At 37.8% G+C, this 24,460-nt stretch overlaps 2 protein-coding genes across 2 annotated transcripts in view; one reads left to right on the top strand and one right to left on the bottom strand.

The window, feature by feature from the left end:
- Positions 1–303: 303 nt before the first annotated feature.
- On the bottom strand, positions 304–1,053 carry LOC139443566 (eukaryotic translation initiation factor 3 subunit J-like). Its single transcript, XM_071224541.1, has one exon. The coding sequence runs from the start codon at positions 1,051–1,053 to the stop codon at positions 304–306; it is 750 nt and encodes a 249-aa protein (XP_071080642.1).
- Positions 1,054–9,272: 8,219 nt separating this feature from the next.
- The window catches only part of LOC139442441 (GTP-binding protein 2-like), a 115,037-nt gene continuing 99,849 nt past the window's right edge, over positions 9,273–24,460 (top strand). The window contains exon 1 of the mRNA XM_071223251.1: positions 9,273–9,471. Coding sequence (XP_071079352.1) covers positions 9,403–9,471 — 69 coding nt within the window. The 5' untranslated portion in view covers positions 9,273–9,402. The remainder of the gene's footprint in view (positions 9,472–24,460) is intronic.

Raw genomic sequence — 24,460 nt, 5'->3', positions numbered from 1 at the left:
GGAAGTTAACGAATGAAAAAACAACAAGTTCTTTGTTCAAATCCGGGAACACAAAAACAACTCTTCAAAGTTGATAAAAGGAGTGAGGCAATTCATCACTAGAGGCATCAGAAGGGTCTGTTGACTGTCGCCGGTCAGGGGTAGAGCAGGCAGCATACTGGATTGTAGGGTTATTCCAACTCGTTGATGGACCAAGCATAGAAGACGATGTTTGAGATGAGGGAGGATTTACCCGCCCAAGAATCATTTGTATCATTCGAAACTGGTGGTCTCTTTCTTCGCGTTTCTGCCTTTCTTCAATCTCTAATTTCTTCCTTCTAGTTCTATTTTCTTAAGTTCGGCATCCACATTTTTTTCTTCAAGTGACATCAAAGATGCTTCAAATTTATTGTTGTTTTCAGAGTAAGATTTCATAATCGAACCAAGTGTGACCTCCAGCTTTGTCTTCCGTTCTCTTTTCTCTAATTTCTTAATTTTCTTCTTTTGTTCGCTCTTCTGTTCATCTTTTTTTCCTTCTTCCTTACTTCCTTCGTCATTTGTCTCGTTCTTCATTCCTGCATCCTTGTTTTCTTCATTTTCGTCACTTACATCAAACTCAGTCCCGCCTCCTGTAGTACCACCAGCCATGTCATCAGGGGTATCTGCAGCCTCCATTTCATCACTCTCACTGTTGTCTGGAGTGTCATCACTTGCCAAACTTTGTGCTCTCCCCATACTTTCTACCACCTTGACGGGGGATGTGGACGGTCTCTGTCCAAGTATTTCATTCAACAAATGATAGTCTCGGCAAACTTTTCTACCTGTACCACTAATCTTCTGATTCTTTTTACAATCCCAGTACGTCCTCTTCAAAGTATGCATTCGTATTTTGCACTGTGCAGCATTCTTTTCAAATCCGTGTATTTTCATTTCCTGGGCTATGATAACATATATTGCACTTTTGTTCTTCTTCGGGTCTCCTAACTGTTCCTCAACATTTTTCTCATTCCAGACAGACAAGAGACACTCCGTCTCTTCATCAGTCCAAGATTGGCCCTTCCTGCTTGGAGGCATTTTGGCATTTGGCGTATGGAAAAGAAATCCAGACAGTAGTCTAGACAATATGCAAATTTCACTGCTGTCGATCGAGTCATGATTTGATTATTTCTGTTCGTTTCACTTGTTTTGTAACAAGTTTTTTCAAACATTTGAGTATTTATAAATTTAAAGTAAAAGAATGGTGCATCTTTTGTCTTACAGAATCACGTTGAATGTAAAAAAAAAAATACACCCTTTGTTTTCTGTTTTATTTGGTGTTCAGTTTCAGCATAATGCAAGTGAATATTAAGGGACAACTAAATGCCCAAAACACTCATTCAAAACTAACCTCTTTTACTAAGTCCTCTTTTACCCTCAAAACACTTCAGGTATTACTAGGCGGAACAGCACTTATGACATGACTTCATGTACTACTTAACTCTTTCAACACCAGTCAACCAGAAGGGTTTACTGCTGTGACACCAGATCCCAGAGATGTGATGAAGCCACCATTTATCAAAGAAAATATCTGCTTGTAAAACATCTTTGCTACTATAAATTATACACAATTTTAAAGGTCTGATCCTATTGTTTATGTTTATCACATTATTTGAATAGTCAATTTAATTAAGTTGACAAATTAATTAAATACAAACATGTAAGCTGAAACATTCATAACGTTCACATTTTGGGACAAGGAAGCGAAAATCCATTTACCTATTTCTTTTTTATTTTCATTGTTTACGTAATTGGAAAAGCATTTTTAAAAGAATTATAAATAGTATCTGTATCATCACCAATCTTCCCGATAACAGCGCCGCTCAGTAACATGAAGAAATAACCCTGTTTTCGAGGCTTTGTATGAATAACACGTTCATCGAAGACTGTCATATGACACATCGCTAGAAAGCTTATTCTTTCATCTACACGCTCTTTTCGTAGTTATAAAACATTATTTTATTGGATAAAAATTGGTTTCTAATTACGCTTTCTTGTCGAAATCTGCTACAAGTTCGTGATTGGTCAGATTTGAGCACGTGACCTAAGACAGCCAATCAAATTACATATATACAGCAAATTTCAGATTTTGACGATTTTTTTGTTAAATCGTGCTATTCTGAACGTTTTAAGCAGGATATGGAGCTTTGTGGATGTATCGGGCTAGGTTACGAACTGTGATAAAGATTGTTCATGCATATATTTTTCTATTAAACATTGTGTCTGAGCCGAGAATTCGATGGGACAAAACCCGAGATGTCATTTGATTTACATTACACGCGATCGCACGAAAAGATGGAAATAATAACTTAGCCGTAAGTTTGACAAGTTTTAGATATATATTTTGTTGATTTGATTTATTACTTTGTATACTATATTTAAAGATTTGCAAGAAACGTCTTTATTTTGCTCTTTGACATGTTCAATGTGGACCTGAAGTGTTTGTCCCAAATTTATTTTCAATAACATTGCGGGAAATAGTGAATAATTTTTTAATCTATCAATCAAAAATGATAAATTGAAATGTAACACGTAAACGGTAAAAAACTAACATCATTAACATAGAAATATGTTAAGCATGTTAAACTTGATAAGCATGAATTGTTTTACCGAATCCCTATGTAAGGATTTTGAATCGATTCAAGAATGGGAAATTATAAAAGATCGATGTATTCGGGATCGATTAATCGTCCCAACTGTACAGAACACGCTGTCATATTGTTGTAGTAAAGCATGGAACTTATAGCTTGTGTCCTTGGGGAGTATATTGTGAGGGTCGACCTGCATATTCTCAGAGAAGAAGGAAGATGACGTATTTTGTGATTGAACATTTTGTGTGTGTTGTTGAGTAATGTCAGAAGAGTCTGTAGTGAGCACAGCATGAACAGAACAAAAATGTTCATGTTTTCTTAAGGCCTGAGGATTGTTTGACATATACACATGCACAAAAGTTAAGCGCCACCCATCATTTTTGTGAGCTGTTACTTTTGGCACTTAATGATGACTATTATAACGAGATGTACGATTGTTATAAGCCGTATATGTAAACCTCATGTAATGCAAAAGTTGTCCCAAAGCAAGTTTATCTTGTGTTCCAAAAGAATATGAGCAGAGAGGAATTTTACCGAAAACAAGGAATTCAAGGATTAAAAAACATTGAAAAACGTTTTTAGTCATGTAACTGTCATGATATCAGCAGACAATATCAGGTGTCACATAGACACCCTAGGGAGTGCAGAGTCTATTGCAAGACAGAAACGTCAGTAACGTGTGTATGATCCACGGACATTGACCACAGCTTCAACCCTACGCCTCATACTCATTACAAGTATGAATGCTTCTCTGAGGCAAACGGATCCATTCTTCACGAAGTGCGGCTTCAAGTCAAGCGAGATTTTGAACTGGGGGATCACGATGTCTGATTTTCCGGCCAAGAATGTCCCAGAGATGCTCAATCGGATTAAGATCTGGACTACAGGAAGAGTGGCAATAGCGTCTTGACGCAAATAAGCCAAAACTGCCCGAGATCTGTGTGGTCTAGCATTGTCGTCCATGTAAACAGGTCTTGTCTGAAGACGATGGTTGTCAAAATGAGGGACTACCAGTGGACAAAGAACGGCATCTTGGTATTATTGACCATTCAGGTTTCCACGAATTGTCACCAGCGGGAGTTTGCAGCCGAAGGAAACACAACCCCATATCATGACAGACCCCCGCCACATGCTAATGTCGAATGTTACGTTGCCTCCAAACACGTATTCGATCATCAACAGTTCGTAGCAGCATTCGACACTCGTCAGACCAATGGATCCTTCTCCAGTTGGCTAAGTTCCATCGACTACGGGCACGAAACCATATCAGACGATTCCGCGTGTGCCTCTCAGTCAGTTTAGGACGTTTTACTGGTCTTCTGGCGTTGTAACCAGCCGCTCTGAGGCGACGCCTTACGGTCATCGTCGAGAGTCTCTGATTGGTAATCCACTGCAGTCTTAAATCTGTTGAAGTGGCAAATGGATTCCGTCTGACTATCCTGAAAAGACGTCTATCCTCTCTGTTAGAGGTCTTTCTTGGCCTACCATACCTATGCCTGTCATTGACATCATTGGTTTGACCATGTTTGACAATCAAACAAGTGATAAAACTGTGATGACGACCCATTTGTCTTGCAATGGCCCTGCATGACATGCCAGCATTTTTCATGCCTATCACTTGCCATCTTTCAGCGTTTGTTAACTTTCTCCTCACCATGGCTGATTTTCAACCTTTATTGGAAGGGGAATCTCACACAGGAGCAAAATGCAACCACGTGTCTGAAACTTGAATTTCACTATTTATAGGGTAGGGGAACTGCAGCAACACGTAAAGCACGCTTTCCTTGTGGTATCTGGACAAATTTGGGTTCTTGAAACTATGGAAGCCTAATTCAGTCATACATCATCATATTTCATGTTTCTGATTCCCACACGTGAAATCAAGAGACTATGAATATGGTGGCGCTTAACTTTTGTGCATGTGTATATTAGGGATTCTAACACGACCAGATAAACATGGCAATACACTTGGGGGAGGCCATGATGTAGATAGTGATGAACAAGATGGAGGAGTGTCCTCACGTGGTTCGATAGCGACAAAGTCATTTGTTCTGTACTCCTCAGGTACAAGTACCTCCAAGTAGTCACCAGGTGGTTGTGCTCCCCGGAGCCCTCACTACAACAGCTCTCCTCACTGTGTGCATATCCTGGTCGTCATTTGATGTGTAACACAGGTGAATATTATTTGCAAAGATAATACGTTTCAGTGCCGGGCGTATGGTAATGTCATTAAGTGACAAAAATGATATACCAGCAAGTATCTCAACATCAAGGCTTTCTACTACAAGACCCTCAAAATACAGCTCTCTGTTGTCTCTGTGCACAGTGAACTTTGTTTCACCAACAATGTTTAGTTTCGACAGTCCATCCACCTGTCTGGCAGATTGAGTGCTTTCGTTGATAGAAACCCCAAGTGCCTTGGCTGTATTGGCTGAAATCATGTTGCCTGTTGCTCCTGAATCGAGAGTGAGGCGAACACACCGGTGGTGGAAGAAGGCATCCATGTAAGGAGATTCCTCAACGTGGACTCGCCTTGCTGATGTGTTATTACCTGGTAAGTCTTTTACATCAATATTTGAGTACAAATCCTCCTCATCACTTGAGGGTGTATCATAAAAAATGTGTCCGATCTGTCTTGCCTTCATCATATACTTGCGATCACTCTCCGGTAAAAATTTGCATTCACTCAAAAAGTGGTTTACATTGGACCGTTTTGCTGCTGTGCAGATCCGACAAGATTTTGAATTCTGAAAAGATCGCTTTGGATACTAGCTACGCCACGAGGCCTGAGATCGCATAACCTTCACATCTTCTGATATGTGTATTTCCTCTAACAATGAGTCCAAAGCCTGAGAGAATCAGGTTTGATTGAGGCAAGAGTGCGTGAACGTAACTCGGTCCGTACCGTTGCTTAACTAAGCCAGGGAGGTCTTTGTGTAGAAGTCGTAGCAATGTCAGTACTGTAGCGTAGCAAAACGGAGTACTTTTTGTAGTAAATTTGAATGTAAATTTCACATAAGGATAAGCATGTTATCTTTATTTTCTGGCGGTTTGAAATGAAATGACGTTTGGGATTATCTGCCCTTGGGCAGAGGTGAAGGAAGAGAATAAAATATGGCGGCAAAAGAACGGCGTCTAGTTGTCTGTGGTAGCCAGAATAATTACAAGATGTAGAAGACAGGTCCCACGACGCAACATATAGTGGAGATGTAAAAACGATCCCTTATCCTTTCGGTCTCATATAGTGAACATGTCCTCAATAAATGCTGTTAAACGCTGGTATAAGTCCTCTGGTCTCTCATCTACCTCTAAGTGAATGTCATCAAAGTCAAGAAAATGGCCTCCAGTTAACTGAAACCCATAATGAAGGCGAATTGATTGCCACATGTACGGTACTGAAGTTGCTCACTATTGTACGCCTTGATATGACTGGACAATAGTTGGCAATCTTGCCTAACATTAGTTCTAAAGTTCTAACTTTTTGAACGGCAGTTTTACGCCGTGCCTCGGCGACGCCCTCGCCATCGTCAGTGAACCCCCTGTTTGGGTTTGCATGAGATTTCTTTAGCCAACTAACACCATTGATAAAGGTGTAAATGCGGTATCTGTTTATAATGTGTACAACAAATTTTGTTTCCATCCCTCAAAGGAATTAATTTTCTTACACACCTGTGGGTGAGAAACCCATTTGAGATAACTGGTATCAAACATGTGTGAGATCAAATTCCAGGCCCGTGATTGGCTACTCCATGGTGATGACCTGGGGTCAGATGATGACGGACTACTTTCCTGAGTGTAAGTCTTTCATAAGTAGCTCGTGCTTCAGTCGAATGTTCACCTACGTCTGTATTGAACAGCAAGACCGTGTAATTAATAATAAAAATAAACAAACTCGTCCTCGTCTGCGAGTTTGTTTGTTATTATTATCAGTTACATTGTCTGTTTTTATGGCAACATTATCGTTTTTTCAGAGTGTAAACCCCCTGGATGCCACAGCGACACATATGTCCCTTCTCTTCAACCCTCACTTCGAAATCGAATAAAATTCACAATACATCACGCAGAATCTTCACAGTTTTGAATTCCCCCTTCTGTTAATCATTTACTGTCATTTTAGGCAATTCAAAATTACTGAAAGTGACTGAAAGTTAGGTACATTGTAAATCTCGCCAAATCACAATTCACGGCGTTATATAAATATTTACTGTGTGTTTAGAAATCTAAATATCGGATATTAACTCGAATAATTAAAGTAGAAAACTAGCATATTAGTGATCACGGGTATCACATCACTAATGACAATTCTGAAACGTCGCTGATAAGCCTAGAATCGTTTAGAATGTTTTGGAAAATACGCATATACGAACGCCGAAGTGTACGTTCCGCCATATTGGATTGTTTACAAAATGACGGTTATGAGACGCCTATTCGATCAGGTGTATTTCAAACTCAGCTGCTATACATGCATCCCTGAATTCCTCATACATTTTCGAAACAATGGATAAATGGTCTTTGTCACCAATGCAAATTATCTAGATGAAATCATGCGAAATAAATTAGGTATGGAAACGAAAACTGTACTTGCTGAAATGTAAACAAAGCAAAATTCAGATTTTACACTGTGTAGCATTTTTAGAGGTACTTTCGACTAATTGTTGCATACATTGGCTCCGCGCGTTTGAGAATATTCATGGGAAGAGTATCGTTGCACTAATTATGGAATTACACATATATACAATACAATGATGTGGTAAATTCAACAGAAGCCGTAAAAGTTTCCGTCCTGTGTGACGCCATGACTGACGCTAAATCACGCACAACGATGACGGTAGTTGTCTGAATTTCTGACTAATTCTCTTTGAAACATTGGAAAACATGGTAAACAAATAACAGTACGCAGATTGTCAGAATGATTCTGATTACCTACGTGACACATTTATGTGTATACGATCCCTCAATCAATGAAAACCTTCTCTGGAAATCCCGCGTACTGTTGTCAGTGAACACGCCATTTTATAAAAGTCGGTCACCGGTAGTGATGTCATACGGAAGTAAACATTGTTGTACATATTTGGTAATTTCTTTGAGGTGTAAACTTTCAACTCGGCACCCAGCGTGTTCTTGGTTTATGTCTAGTATGCATTTTCATCATCGCCTTGATAATCCACAGATATGACGGAAACCTTTTTTGTGTAGGGTCACATTATTTATGAGTAGTAAGCAGCACATAGGATGGCGTCACTTATGACAGAGGTGTTATGTATTAATGCGCTACTGCAATCATGAGAATAGACAAAATTCATCGGTTCGATGCTAAAAAGGTGCGATTTTAGGGTGTGTAAGAAACAGATTACTGCACTCGTGCCTGTCAGATACCATTGATCTTACAACTCGTTGTTACAAAGCGTATCTAACTCGCTTTCGCTCGTTAGATACGTTTTGAAACAACTCGTTGTAAAATCAATGGTATCTGACAGACACTCGTGTAGTAATCTCTATGTCTCATTCTTTGTGAGAATCCACTGTTTTGGAGCCCTGTGTGTTTGTGCCATACGTAAGTTAATAGCGCGTGCTAATCATAACATCGATGCGTTTAATCGATCCTAGTGAGAGCGTGACCCTGCGATATCGCCTTGGAGAGGTTTACCAGTGTCATCGGTTGCTACACAAGGGTGAATACGTTTACACGCTGTCACCACGCTGTCACGTTACTTATCACCCAATGCGATACCTACACACCAGGAACACGCTTGTAAAACTTCAGTGTTTAATGGCAGATGTTACAGAGGCCGGGCAAAGAAGATAATTCTGGTGACTTGCCATTATAATAACCACAAACAATAATGTTGGCGCTATTGTTGTGAGGAGCTAGACAGACAGTGACGCTACACCCCTTGTTATCACCTCTTCCCGAGGCAAGAGAGTTAATTACCTGACTTTTAGTCAGTTAACTGTCTTGCCTCGGGAAGATGGTTATAACGCAGACTATTCGCGATTAACATGGCCGTCCGAAAAGCGATGATCCGACGATAATTCTATACAGTATCCTTGAAGTCTAGATCTAGATTTCTAGATGCTAATTATTTTATTTTATTTACTTTTGCGAAATTATGATAGGTTCATCTTTATAGAGAAGGCAGTTAACAATGTCATACATGACACAAATAAAAAATACTGGCCGCTCAAAATTCTGATGCATGATATCGGGCGCCTAAAGGCATATATATATATTGCCTATGAGTCAGCTACACAATTAGATCTATAAAGGTTTCATAGGCTTAGGCGCGTTATCCCGGTATTACTGTTAATTTCATCAGTAGCGGGACATTACCTATCTAATAATAGACATTGCAGTATTCTTAATATAGCTCTGACAGCTGAAACATTGTCCGGAGACGGAACGTTGTTATCATACGGGCCATTTTCGTGCCGAACAGTACATTTTCTAAACAACTTATTAACAACAGTCTTCATATAAAGCCGACATCCTCCCTGGGCTTTTTCAGAAATGGGTAAATAAATTTTATTTTTAAATTTCATACTTCTTTATAACAATTGTTGATATACATAAAATTTCTTGTTACATACATGCTCTTTTAAAAAGATATTTTTTCATGTAGTAATGTAAGTTGTTAGGAGATAGTAATAAAATGTGTTGGCTGACGAAAGATGGCGGAAAGTGCCAACAAACAGCTGACCGGGAATTTTAGCGGTCATTTTATATACACAAAGATCTATTGCAATGTTAGCAACAGTATTGAATTAGGCATATTTGTAAACATTTGAAGTTAGAAAGATGGATAACCTTGTAGGTATGTTTGACCCAACAGCTGCCACGGAACTTCCTGCAAGCCTGCCTCCAGAGGTGAGTAGGCCTACTGAGTTTTAGATCAACAATGAGAAAAATCTTACAACAGTTTTACATGAAGTTTATTTATCTTCATGTGTGCTGTTTATATACACATGATCTAAATGCTTTCTTGTTTATATTCTTTTATGACAATATGTATTGTTCGTTAAACGAAAACCCGTCAATGGCCAAGGAAGTAAAATGGTTGTCTGCTATTATATGTTGTCTTTTCAAATAATGAACAATTAATTATATTTTGACAACATCCACTTTTTTTTTGTCATTTGAAAACAAACTATCAAATCTTAAACAATTCTGTAATGTTTTACAGTAATATATATCCCCACGTTGTGCCAACGTCTGGACCATCACAAAGTGTCAGCTAAATAATTAAAATATCTTGGCTAACAGTGGCACGACACAAAGGATATTTGAACTGATTACCCAGCAAATCCATGTTACTTCCTTACTATTGAAAGACATTCTTTTATTGACCACTAGGCTATGTTTTTAATTTACTTGAGCCTTTTTGAGGGAACTCATTATTTATGCTAAGATTAACCATGTAAGATCTAGTAAACATAACAGCTGGCTGATGTTAAGATAAGACAACAGATGATTATCATGATTATTTCATGTGATACAGTACCACAAACATTTCAAACACGTGACAATACCCTATGATGTAATTTGTAGTATTTTGATGCCAGTCACACTGGCAAATCAATATGCTGTGACGTCAGGGGTCAGCAACTGTACATAAGCTCCGGCCAACCTTTAGAATACAGTATCACAAACTTTTCATACACGAGACAGTTCCCAATGACATAATTTGTAGTATTTTGTTGCCAGTCAAACCAGCAAAACAATACTCTGTGATGTCAGGGGTCATCGAGTGTGCATAAGCTCCTCCCAGTGATCTATCATCTCTATACGCAATGTCATGGAATACGCCCAGCAGTGTTGAGAGTTTTGAATATATTTTTACTGAATATAGCCTATATTTTATAGCAAGGGCTAGTTTACGAAAGAACACAACCTTGTGTCATCACTAGCCATGCTTATGCCTCCCTCGGTCCTTACAATTATCCACATTAAGTTACACTGTTCCCTACCACACCTTTCTGCCACAAAAATCACCCGACGAATTATTAATGCTATTTCATTCATCCGTAACCGTGAGTTTGACGTCTGACGCCAAGAACTGTTTTCTGTTCGTGCCTTATCGGCTCATTCCTCACCACTTGGTATCTCATGGATTTGGGACGAGTGTACCAAATGGCATCAGGATCACTAGTAAATGCACGTAGACTAAAGTCACGAGACACCATGCCTACCCCTACCCGTAACCTTCATAAGTGTCTGTCACCTATTCGACCCTTTTCGTTCAGTTCCATAACGATGTAGGCATGACTAGGTAAACTGTTCGTGCCATATCGGCTCATTCCTCACCACTTGGTATCTCATAGATTAGGGAATGGGACGAGTGTGCCAAATGGCATCAGGATCACTAGTAAATGCACGTAGACTAAAGTCGTTAGACACCATGCCTACCCGTAACCTTCATAAGTGTCCGTCACCTATTCGATCCTTTTCGTTCAGTTCCATAACGATGTAGGCATGACTAGGTAAATTTGCGCTTAGTTTCACAGTGCTGACGTAGCTCAGTCGGTTAGCTGTCAGGCTAACAATCCGAAGGTTATGAGTTCACGTCCGGCGGATTATCACAAAAACTGGTTACTTGTTTTTGAAACATGTGACTTACGTCAGAGATCGTCTTCCCGAGAAGTTGTGGTACTGTATTCTGAAGGTGCTGCCAATTTTGTAATTAAATGGTGATCAGGATATTGATTAGTTTATTGACTACCAAGAGCGATAAAACTATTTATCATATCATGCTTAGGTTTGTTAAAATACATTTCTTGTTGCTTATGACCCTTCCGCGCCAAATATGTGTTCACTTTTTGGAAATGCCTCATGCATGCTAGTTTTGTTTTTGCTTGAGATTCCAACATTTTGCATATACCATTCATACTGCAGGAGTCAATTTAACTGTTGGCCCGTGGCCAGTTAAAATTACTAAGGGCTTGCTGACACATAAAGACAAAAGTAGATGGTCTGTCTGGCTAGTCAAAATTTCACTGATTCTTCATGCATGTTTAATTTTTTTTAAGTGGACACTGAATTGACTTATGAATCATGTAAGTGTGATGAGAAAATATTTAGGGGGGATGAGGTCTTGTGAATGGTTAACTAAAAGAATGATTTATGCCATTATATCTGTAGAATGACAACTAGCTGCGACATTTATTTGCTCATAAATCACCACGAAATGAGGCAAATAGAAGCCAAGATTTTATCTCAGGGAGCAGGGAAAGGTGTTTCAGGAGTGAAGAGTTTTAAGATTTTCAGAGGCCCGCTAGGTGGCTAGGTGACCACAGGTTCGGTCACTTCGTAGGCCAGTTAGTTTGGAGAAGGAACAAGCCTGCTGGCTACATACAAATTTGTTGTTAAATCTACCCCTGTTGTGTGTCAGATTTGCAGGAGCACCAAGCTGTAGGGTTATGAGACCAGTGAACATCTAGCTGGGCTAGTTTTTTTCCCCAAATCGAGCTATTTTACATAAACCGCTTGTCCAAAATGTGATGTGAAATAGTTGTTATAACCAAAGGCGTTTATGCCTGAGCTGTCTGTGGTCTATGTGGCACTGGGCCCATCTCTTCCAGGATAAGAACTTACCACAAGCCTGCCAGTATTCCTGCGAGCTAGTAAAAATTTCAAGGGCATTTTATCTTTACCTGGGCTAGTCAAGCTTTCATGTTTAGTTCTAAACCCAAGAAATCAAGTTCATACTCCAAGATGTAGTGGTAGTGGCCATAACATATCTATTTCATAGATTTGTAATTACTGAAAGATTAAAAAACTTCATCTTGCACAATTCTTTTGACCATTCTTGACATCCAAGGCTTTTAATAATCATTATGATGTGGATTCATAACACTACACAAAAAATGAAAGCCTTATGTTCAATTTCTGTCTGCTGATAATCTTTCGTAACAAAACAATTACAGTAAATTTGGAAATAGTTCGCCTATCACATACAGCAAAGACATAAGTCGCTTACACAGTATCAGTAATCACCACTAACATGAAATAAAATATATAATATAATTCGCATATTAGTTAATCCATTTGACCTTGCATGCTCCCGTGACCCTGCAAAAATGAAAGCCTTATGTTCAATTTCTGTCTGCTGATAATCTTTCGTAACAAAACAATTACAGTAAATTTGGAAATAGTTCGCCTATCACATACAGCAAAAACATAAGTCGATACACAGTATCAGTAATCACCACTAACATGAAATAAAATATATAATTTAATTCGCATATTAGTTAATCCGTTTGACCTTGCATGCTCCCGTGACCCGGAAACAGTTGACGATACATCAACATGCCACATGCAAGTTTCTCGGTATCTTGTATTTGAACTTCTGTTGATATTTAAGAATCACCATTCGATGTTACGGTGAATATAAATGGAACATGATTCATATTTCTGCGATGTACATGCTGATAAGTTTCACTACAACAAGTGTATCCCACGTAATACGTCTATGGATATCGTCGATCAGCAAGATCACCCTCTACAACAGGTGCACGAAAATGGGCTTGACAAAACGTGTTTCAAAATAACATCCCCGCGTTGCTGAATATGATAGGGTATATATAAGCAATAAAATGCTACGTACATATTTTCTGTGTTAGTACCACATTACATTTGGAATAGTTTTCCTTTCGGGAATACATTCATAGATTCTAGCATGATTTTAGAACAGTTTCACGAAGGATTTCTAAATTAATTCCAAAAATATGAAGACCACCATGATTGCGTATTGATGATAGATTTGTAATTGTTTAATTATTTACAGCTGTTTACAGGTTTTAAAATTTAAGTTATATTTAGCAGTTATTTTTTTCGACAATGATGGTGTGTGGGGACAGTAAATATTGGTCTTTGCATCAGCACAGTGTAACTGATCAAACCTCAATTATTATCTTTAGTTTAAACCTATTTTTTCAACAATTATTATCTTTCACTCTGAAAATCAACTATGTGAATAAGTAACTCTCTGATGTCATCATTTTAATTTTAGTATTCCATGAATAATGAATAAATCATATCCTTAACATATACATACTAAACTCATATGGACTTTAATCTTGTGCATTATCATGATTATGTGGTTTGTTTCCAAATAAAACAATTCTGAAATATAATTTAATAGGAATATGATACATTAATACAGTAACAGTACATAACATTTTTGTTTGTTTAATCACAAGAACCATAGTGGCACATAAGCTGGTAAGCTTTCTTAGAAAATGCCATCTCAGTCTTCTGGGAGGAATGAAAAGAAACATGCCTGTGTACATGTTTACCCTTGCCAGATGTATTTTTTCCAGTCAGCCAATCCATTGCATTTGTTCACCTTGTGTGGTCTATTTTATACATACAGGTACTGCTTCCAACCTGTTTTTCCTTTGTATGCAATCACAGTATCACAACTTCCTTAACTGGTGTGTATAAAAGTATCACTGTCATCATGAAAAAAAAATTATAAAGGAAAGTCATATTTTCATTCAAAAACATATCTGTCTTTCCTTGAATACTCTTTGTCTAAGTGCCAGAAATGTCAGTGTCATAAACAAATTAAAAAAAGATTTTCATAAGGACTTTTCTTAGATAGACCTAGATCTAAGTCAAATCATGTGACAAGTTAGGTAGAATTATAACCTAAGCCCTCATTTCTGAGGTGTCCATATTTTTCACAATTTTATATATTTTTAGGACAAAACGTGATCCGTGTTGATCTGCCTGTTTTGTTATGTAAAACAAATTCTTGTCTTAAAATGAAAAAAAGGAATCAGACGAAATTTTTTTATCCCATTGATTCACGAAAACCAGTTGAAATGTACACAGGTGACTTTTGTACCCAAAATTTCTAGTAATTTGTTACCCAAATGGGTATGTGATTTTGTAGATCTACCTAGTATTATTCAAAAGATATTCATTAATTTTGGTGTCTTAAACTTAACATAATATCACTTTCCTATCAAAACAATACATTCTAACTTAGGTTTAACCTCTTCTAACTGGCCTCTTCTTCAGTGACAAGGCGTCAATTTTCCCTCAAAACTAAACTATCAATTTCAAGGATCAGTCATAATCATATTATGAACTTGATGAAATATTGTTTTATGTGTTCTGTTCATCTACATGAAAACATAAATATAATTATAGATCTATTGTCTTATTTTCTTAGGTACAAATTCACAAAGAATTTTGTGTACAATTTAATTTGTTTTGGGTACAAAATCACATATAGGAGCCTAGAATCTCTATATATATTTTACACTACCTCGTCGTGTACCAAAATTTTATCGGTTCGGAGGACGGGAGGTTCTCAGAAAGTTTTCAACAACATCTTTAAAATTTTAAATTTTTCTTTTTGTATGTTAGAACAATAACAATATTATGTTGTTATTATTTTGGCATATCAATATGTTATATTGCTCTCTGTTGCGTTCGTTTTCAGAAATATTTTAAAATTAAAATCATCGAGCGTGATAACAAAATTACGGTTTTGGATTTAGACTTACACATTTGATGGCGACAATCACGAAGAAATATGAAACAAATAGGAGCGACGACTGCTCTCCAGATCAATAAATAGTAAATAGTTGACGTAAAATAGGAAATTATGTATTTTCTTTTGAATTTGAATCTATTTCGGAATTTCTTTATGATAGCTTACCAACTTTTGCATATTTTGCTTCCATGTGTCACATGCGGTACGTGCTTCCGGTTTCAGATATGATAGCTAAAATTGCAAGTATTTTGATTATTTCTCATAAACTGCATTATTTTGCTATTGAATGGTTTACCTAGAATGTATATCAGTTCAGATTTTTCGTATCTTCCAATATTTGTCATTTTTCGCAGTGTTTGTTGACTTTGTTCAACTCAACAAATCGCGAGTTAGGCCACGCCCAAACGTATCACTGATGTTTGTCGGCTTGCCAATGTGTCCGAAAGTTTATCAAATGAAATCATTTGCAAACTCTTTAAAAATGATTTTTTTTTCAAAGATTTATACATGCGTGTCAATAATTCTAGAAAATTAAGTTAGATGTAACAAAATGATTGTAATAGTCTAACGGGATAACTATGCATGTGGAGTTGTTTGTTTACCGCCGTTGCCATGTTCGTACAAGTTCCATCCAATCAATGATGTTAAGATTCAGATTGTTTTTGTTTACAATTAGTTACACAGAAAGTTGCTAATTTTTAGAAATTAAGGAACACAAGTGTTTTCCTTTCGTCAGCAAACAAAAAATTATGATCGAATAGGAAAAATGATGAAATTATAAAGAAAATATCGGACTGCATGCCGCTCAACGTGAAGTGCCAAAAGTCAACAATGGCCGTTTCTGGTAGTTGTGTGCCGAGAAGTTTGGTCGAACTTTTTTAACTCGCGATATTTTCTTTTTGAGGTAAATAAATGACTGAAAGTTTTGATATTGAGCAAGCTGAGCATTTATGCATGTCATACGTAATTTAAATGTTACGCAAAGCCTTCATGGTAAATAGATAAGGCGAGTTTTATTTTGAGGTGTAGTCATGCTATACGCCTGTCGAATGGGTTCGACATTAGATGCACGGGAAGTGACACCTCTGTCGAATGGGTTCGACGTTAGCGTGCAGAGCTTTAAGACAAAACTAAGTGAGTGAATGTTTAAAATTGGACATAAATATTTCAATTTTTAAAACTTGCATGCTACTATGGCTACAACATGTACAACAAAATTAGTTTTATTGATTCAGATGGCCATACCTTTTTGTGTGATGTGGGAGTATTTCGGACTTACATGATGCATATTATATGCAACGATTGCATCGTGTTAACAGTCAAGTCGTCAACTTTTGTTAAAATGGTATCTAACGAGAATGAGTGTAGTATTCCCTAGATATGGTTGGAAGCATTCTCCGATAGTGAGGATTCAAAATTGTACAAATGAAGGGGCTGAGGGGCGGGGCCAGATAGGGGTAATTTGGCGCTATTGCTTTAAACGACTTCTTCTCTGGAACTAAACATAGATATCAACCATATTTGGTTGGAAGCAATTTGATTTGTATATAAAAACTTTGTCTTTGTTTTCATTTATGTATCACTCCGATTGCTTTGCCTTTAAACCGTTACTACAAAAGTTATTTCCCATTGGACGTTAAGTTACATTTCTAAAATGGCTGATTAGATTTGTACTAAGTTTAGTACATAAATATGGCCAAGCAAACTTTTTTTAAAGCAAAAGTGTGACCCCTTGCCTCATTTGGCCAAGAAAGCTAAGAGTTGTAAAAACAAAGTGGATGGGGCTTAATAGCTGATCAATCTCATGAAAATCAGATCTTAGTTCTCGCTATCGCTAAACAAAGATCTGAGGACATACCATTACGGGTCACGTCAGAACAACCTTTCATCCAACCAATCAAAGCGTAGCTTACCAGATCATGGAAGTGACAGTTGGAATGTGTTTTCTAATCATGGTACCTCGAAAATGTTAACACAGGGTATTCTGAATGACAGTTATGGCCCGTACGAGTGATTTCGTGAAAAATTATCGTCTCTCTCTCATTTGCATGGGATAAACATTTGAACGGAGGAGGTATTACATAGTACGTGGGAAGCATTGCCATACAATCTCAATGATATATAAGACATTCCAGAATGTTCGTTTGTTCAGTTTTCAAAATTTTAATCGAGAGCTGTGTCAACATATTTTTCAAACGTAGTCTGAAATGGAAGTAGCATGGTTGAAATGAGTGACGTAAAGCTTGAGAAAGCTTCTTTCTAATTGGCTGATGTCGACTTCTTGTTAGTCATTTCAGTGGTAGGTCAAGGTTTGCAAAAGGTCATTCTGACGTGATCCATAATGGGACATCCTCAGATCTTTGTTTAGCAGCAGCGAGAACTTAGATCTGATTTAGTGAGATTGAATAGCTGATTTACAGGTAAATTTTAGAATTTCACCTTATTTGATACTCGTCATTGGATAGATGGAGTGGGGTCATTTGGAAAAATTGAATCTTAATCTATATACACATATACTTATATACATAACACAGATGCGTTCATGTTTCCAAAATCTGCCTTGGAGTTTGTTGCCCAGGGGTCCGGGTCGAAAGGGACTTTGGGTCATAGTCAGTTTAAAGATTGTCAAAATCCCCATCCTTTAGACCCATGCTCATCTTCATTAGACAATCTACCATTACTGGCCCTTTTGTTCATCTGTCCGGCACTCCCAAAGGAGTTAGAACCTTGACCATAACATGCAAACCGATGTTATCCCAACCCTACAATAAACAGACATACAGTGTATACATTTGTTTGTTGTGAAGAGAATAATACATTTATGCCAATAGGATTTGCCCTGGGGTCCAGGTTTGCCTCTGGAAACTTAGATCCAGTGTAGTAGTATAGGTAATAGTCGTTCTGCTGCAACTCCACTGGAGCCAGATTTATATACCTATACCACCACTCAAGCGGGAATTTTTAATGCAAAAATGATGATGCGATTCAACGATAGTCATAAGTCATATTAAAAAAAACATCAATATTAATTAATAATGAATAAAATTTACTATAGCCCACGAGGATATTGGAAAGGTATAGGAGCAATAAAAAAATTAGCCACCGCGGCTAAGGTATCTAAAGATGTAGCCAAGGATTGGTTAAAGAAACAAGCGATGTGGCAAATATATTTACCGGCACCGCGTTATATACCGAGGAAGAAGTTTGATATTTTTACAACGAATGAAGTTCATCAGGCTGACCTCTTGTTTCTTCCCCACGATAAGGTAAGACGCAAAATGTATAAATACGCTTTAACCGCATTGGATGTGGCTAGTCGATACAAGGAGGCTGAGCCATTAACTTCGAAAGATTCAACAGAAGTAGCTAATGCACTGAGCCGCATATATAAACGCGGACCACTAAAATGGCCTAAGCTATTTTAAGTAGATCCCGGTCGCAAGTTTATGGGATCGGTAACTAAACTGTTAACAAAGCACAATGTCGAAATCAGGCGTGGTGAAAAAGAGGCCCACCGTAGTCAAGCTATCGTCGAAAGATTTAACCGGACATTAGCAGAATGTCTGTTTGGCTATCAGTATGGGATCGAAATGAAATCGGAACGATTAAGATCAACCGAATGGGTGACACGATTATCAGCTGTTGTATCAGCGCTGAATAATGAAGTAACGAGATTAATCGGGAAGAAACCATCCGATGCGATTAAAATGAAATCCGTGACTTCCGAATCTTCAGCACCGCGGAAAGGCAAAGAACAAAAAGTTCCGGATAGAGTAAGCTTAAGATATTTATACCAGCCTGGTGAACACGAAGGAGACCTACGTCGCGCAACCGATCCGATTTGGTCCCTTAAGACATATAACATTAGTCGATTGGTTATGAAAGAAGGAGAGCCTATTCTTTATTATCTTAAAGATGGACCGGGCAGGGCATTTGTACGAGAAGAGTTGTTCATAGTTCCCAACGGTACAGTATTACCACCCTAAATAACCATAAGCATAGGTAGTTACACCATTCTTATCAATCCATCTCTTTGTATCTAAGGGGGTTAATGATGTCTTGTTCATTCTTAATCCTTATATCCTATGATTGTAACTTCTTAAAGAGTTCATCTCGTGTTTGAAGTTCTACCGTTGAATAATGCTTCTTTATACTGTTCGTGTTTGATATGCTTTTTTACCAGATACTTCTTAACACCCTTAGCTTTTCTTATCTCTCCATTATCAGACTTCTTTATAGAATACATCTTAGGTCTTAATCCTACATACTCCGCTATAGGAGTCCCAGCACATTCATCCTTCATCTTACCTAACACCTTTTTATTTACTACGCTGTGCAGTGGATTATCTTTTGGGTAATCGCTCGTGTCGTACATATCTATTTTTTCTGTCATATCTTCTGGTGTCCCCCGCCGTGATATTGCTGGAATATTGCTAAAAGTGGCGTAAAACCATACTCACTCACTCACTCACTGTCATATCTTTATACACATCCTCGGTTTGTATTTCCATCAACAAAGAATCTATATAACACCTCGCATCTATCACCGTATTGCTTCTTAAGTTCGTTGTAATAAAAGTCCTACATTAAGTGTTTTAACAAGTCGAGAATACTCATACCAACGTGCACCAGTCTGTTGAATTTTATATTACTCTTCTATTATATCTTGCTTCTCTTAAAAGCCGGACTGGCTATAAGTTTCCTGAGTCTTTCTTCTTCATTAGATCTGACTAATTTAACATCAACAAGCTTCTTTAGATTCTCCATAGTTTTACCAAATACTGACTTATTCATGAGCTTATATAGATTCTTTTCGAAATCGCTGGTAGCCATCTTTCTTAAATCTGTGTTCAACCTTATATAGGGCTCCATCCAAGGGCTTTGATCAAACTTTAGATCTCTGTGTATTTTCTTAAGTTTCATACCTAACGATAGATATAACTGGAGATTTCTGTAGTGAACTATATATTTTGTCTTATCCATCAAATTTGGTACGAGTTTTTCTACGTTAGCTAACCTTGTATTACCCATCAAGGAGTGTTGATATTCCGACATCCAATCTTTATTCACCATTAATCTTTCGGGAGCTAGCGGATAACTGTTATGATCTTTATGTAATGAATTTGGACATTCCAAGTCCACTTCTAGTATGTACCCGTTATTCGCATTGATATTATGGATATTATTCGCATTGATATCATCGACCCACTCAAAACCACCCGTGGGTAAAGGTTGACTCATAGCCCATCCATACAAATTGTTAGTGTGGAGATATACTACTCAAAAGAAGTTAAAGAACACCAGATGTACAATACACGATTTAGCAAATTGGTCATGGCATTATGTGTTATAACATTACTATCATCTAATGTTTGGCAACATGTTGCACCACGTCTGGGGTATTGCTGATCCTCCTGACACTTTCTGGAAACACTTCTGGTAGTCATGCAAATGAATTGAAAACATGAGCAAAACACAGGAATATTGTCGCCCAAACACAACGCTGCACCTGTGCTCAGCATATGAAAGTGGTGATGTTCATGGTGCACGTGCATGCTTTGCCTTTAAGAAGGCGATGACGATGATCTTGTTATCACACTTTCCAAAACCATGCCACAGAGACGACATCTGACTGATGTTAATAGAGGACGAGCTATTGTTTGGCTCCAGGATGGCCTTTCTTTACGTGAGGTGGGCAGAAGATTGCAGGTGTCCCCCTCTGTCATTCACACCCATGGGCATCGTTTTGCTGCCTCTGGCAGAGTCCAAGAGCAACATCGTTCTGGACGGCCAAGGTGTACCTCACAACGTGATGACCGATACCTGGTTCTCCAAGCACTAAGGCAGCGTACATCAACAGCAAACAACCTCAGGTTACAGTTAAGGGCTGTCAATAACACTGTCGTTAGTGATCAGACGGTGCGATACCGTTTACGAGCTGCGCACTTGAGATGTCGACGACAAGCAGTGAGACCACCTTTATGTCCAGTTCACAGAACAGCACGTCTGGCTTGTGTCGACAACATGTGTGTTGGAACAGACATCAATGGTCTCGTGTACCGTTTACAGACGAGTCGCGATTCTGTTTGCAGCTCAATGATGGAAGAATGAGGTGTGGCGTCGTACTTGAGAGAGATTCACTGATGCCACAGTCCGTGAACTTGTCGCTTTTGGTGGGGGATCAGTGATTGTATGGGGAGGATTCAGTTGGAATCACAGGACTCCTCTGTACCATATTGTCGGGAATCTGAATGCTGCCAGGTACCGTGATGAGATTCTTGAACCCCTGGTATTGCCCACACTTTGTCAGATTGGTCAAGGTGCTATCCTTCAGGACGACAATGGAAGACCCCATCGCGCTCGGATTATCACTGACTATCACAGACAAAGGCAGATTACTGTTATGCAATGGCCTCTTATTCGCCAGATCTGGCGCCCATTGAACATCTTTGGGATGCCTTGGGAAGAGCTGTTCAAGCTAACCACCCACCTCCTGTTAATCTCCAGCAACTGTTAGGATTTCTTCATCAGGAATGGCAAGCAATTCCACAGGCAACACTGCAACAACTTGTCCGATCTATGCGCAGAAGATGTCAGGACTGTATTGCTTCCAGGGGTGGGCATACCCGCTATTGAAGGAACATGATTATCCTGAACTATAGTGTGTGACTTTTGATTTGTAGGGTACATGCAGTTCATATTGTTTTGCTCTTGTCAGCTGTATGCCAGCGTTTCTTTCGTCAATGGAATGTCATGATTAAGGTATTCCCTGTATAATGGGCAGTTTTGAAAATCATAAAACACTTTCTTTTATTATCATATACACCCTTCCCTGGATTTATTTTTAAAGTTTTATCAATATTCACCGTTCAGTTAATCTGCTTCATTAACTTTTATTCGCCCACCCCCCTTTCTACAAAATTCGAAATCATGGAACAGGGGTATGTATGTTCAAATGATCATGAACTTGGCATTTATTTCTTAAATATTTCATAATAGATATATATCAGCAGGGAAATCATGTAAGTTTATAAATATAAGCAGTAAATTCAATGCAGAAGTAGTGTATTGAGGCATTCAACATGTGAACTTGTAATTAGGCTTCTGAAATGCTTGTTTTTTCCATGTCTTTTTTCAATTGAGACATTGTATTTATTGCTCTGGAAGTACAAACAAGACACATAGATATGAAAACACTTCTGTAAAAACATCTGAAGTGACTATAAAATAAAAACAAGACAAAAGAAAAACAATTTACCATTATTTATTAGTATTATAACCAGGGGTCCGGAAAATTTAACACCCCAATCGGACATTTACACTTATGCCACGCCCCCTTCAAACAGCGTGTTTTAGTACGACTTTTTACACACAAATTACAAGTTGTTACGTATTCATAATATGATGAATTATGAATTGTTTCAATTTAAATTGTTTAATTCACCGGACAATTAATAACAAATAAAATCATTTTAGATATATATGGAAAACATACGTTTGTTTCTGTTATAATAACGATCTGTCAACGTTGTGAACGGTCTAATTAATATTCATGAGTCTGCTCAAGTGTACGCGTTGTAACATGTGGATCGAGACTATTATCCCATATTTGGTTACCACGTGACCTCACTGGGAAAGTGTTTTTTTTAAACTAAAGATTATTTAAAAACAAGACAGATAATATAATCATAAATCCTAAACTATCGTTGATAGCAATAGTTATTTGAATACTTTTTCATCTGTACTTAATTATTGACCATAAAAAATTTGATATCGATCGTCCCAGAAAGCAAAATGGCGGTCAATCAAGATTCAATATACGACTAGCTACTGAAAACAATAAAATCTGCAAATCCTCGTCGTGTGTCAGCCAAGTGAAAGTCGTTAGCCACGTCTTACAAAATGATCATTCAGAGTTCGAGGGTTTGGCAGATCCGCTCGACTGATCTGCATCGGTCGACTCGCTGTCGTCACGCTTTCGCTTCTTGTCTGAGGTTACGTATCGTAGCATTGTGAGGATAATGAGGTACATCGATGATGCAAGGTATTTATGTACAGTTGTAAACACATTTTACTCAAATTAACAAGATGTTCTCAGTAATAAATCCTCGATTAATCAGTGTCAACTCAGTTTATTGCCTATTACAGTGATTGACCGATTGGACTATCATGTAGGTACGATGTATTTACAGCAATCAAAACAAACAAAGCTTGTCAGTGTAGATAATCTTCATTGTGTTACAACTGCAGACAGAGATTGCTTAGTACAAACTGTTGATCATGTTCGGTCAAAATTTAAGAATGTCCGGACAATACTTTTTAAAATGTCCGGACAGAAAAATTTAAATGTCCGGTAAGCAATATTTTAAACCGGACATTTGAGATTCCCAATCGGACATGTCCGGCGCATATGACGGTTTCCGGACCCCTGATTATAACCCCAATCCTAATAACAACCCCCACCGCTATTTTTCTGTTTGACCAAATATAATGCCACAAAGAACCAAGCCTCAACAACTCGAAAATACTAAATATAGTGACTTAGTATAATGAGTGATGGTAACATGTGTAAACAATGAATATTTCCCTGTGGTTTTTTTTCACCTTGACAATGACCTTGACCTCTGACATTGGCCTTGCCTGCAGCAGTTCACATAAAAACAACCAAGCAAGGTGCGTCATTTCACCCTGGAAATGTTATAATATTGTAGCAGGGTATGAGGCTTAAGAACAAATGAGTAATACATGTGAGAATTACATATATTTACTTCAAATAAAGAAGATCTCTCATAAAGCACTTGGATTTTCCCCCTGTATTCTCAACTTGCGAAATTGTCCTTTACATGACAATACTACTCAAGAATGTGAAGTTATCGGGATTTTTTGGAAAATTACACAATTGAAATGTCAAACCCATGTACATGTCAATGAGTCATTTCTAATAAAGATATGAATGAATAAATACATTTCTGTATTTCTTACAGATTTGAAAGCGAAGATGATAGATAGGCAAATACACTATTTACAATACATTATTTATATTACGTGACCATATACAATGAAAGCATGCGATACAGTACTCATGAATACACAATTTACAATGTACAAATTGGGAGCAGAAGAGCGTATGTGTCTAGTACATACATATACATCAGGTGTTTCTCTAAAATTCAAAGAGACAGTATCATGTATTCCAAGTATCATAATCAACTTAGTCATGAACATCTGCACCCAGAGACAACAAAAGCATGTCGTCAAGCATTTCTATTTTCACATATACATCAACATCAAGTTTATCAGTCAGACCTGAACAGAAACGATTTCTGACTAACATAACCATCAGAAGATGAC

Source organism: Haliotis cracherodii, unplaced genomic scaffold (assembly GCF_022045235.1).
Source record: "Haliotis cracherodii isolate W230 unplaced genomic scaffold, xgHalCrac1.p SCAF_5, whole genome shotgun sequence".
Lineage (NCBI taxonomy): Eukaryota > Metazoa > Mollusca > Gastropoda > Lepetellida > Haliotidae > Haliotis > Haliotis cracherodii.
This window is presented reverse-complemented; position numbering and strand designations above follow the sequence as displayed.

Bases quoted from the DNA above. Each gene is read 5' to 3' on its own strand.
- LOC139443566 (XM_071224541.1), bottom strand. From the start codon at position 1,053: ATGCCTCCAAGCAGGAAGGGCCAATCTTGGACTGATGAAGAGACGGAG.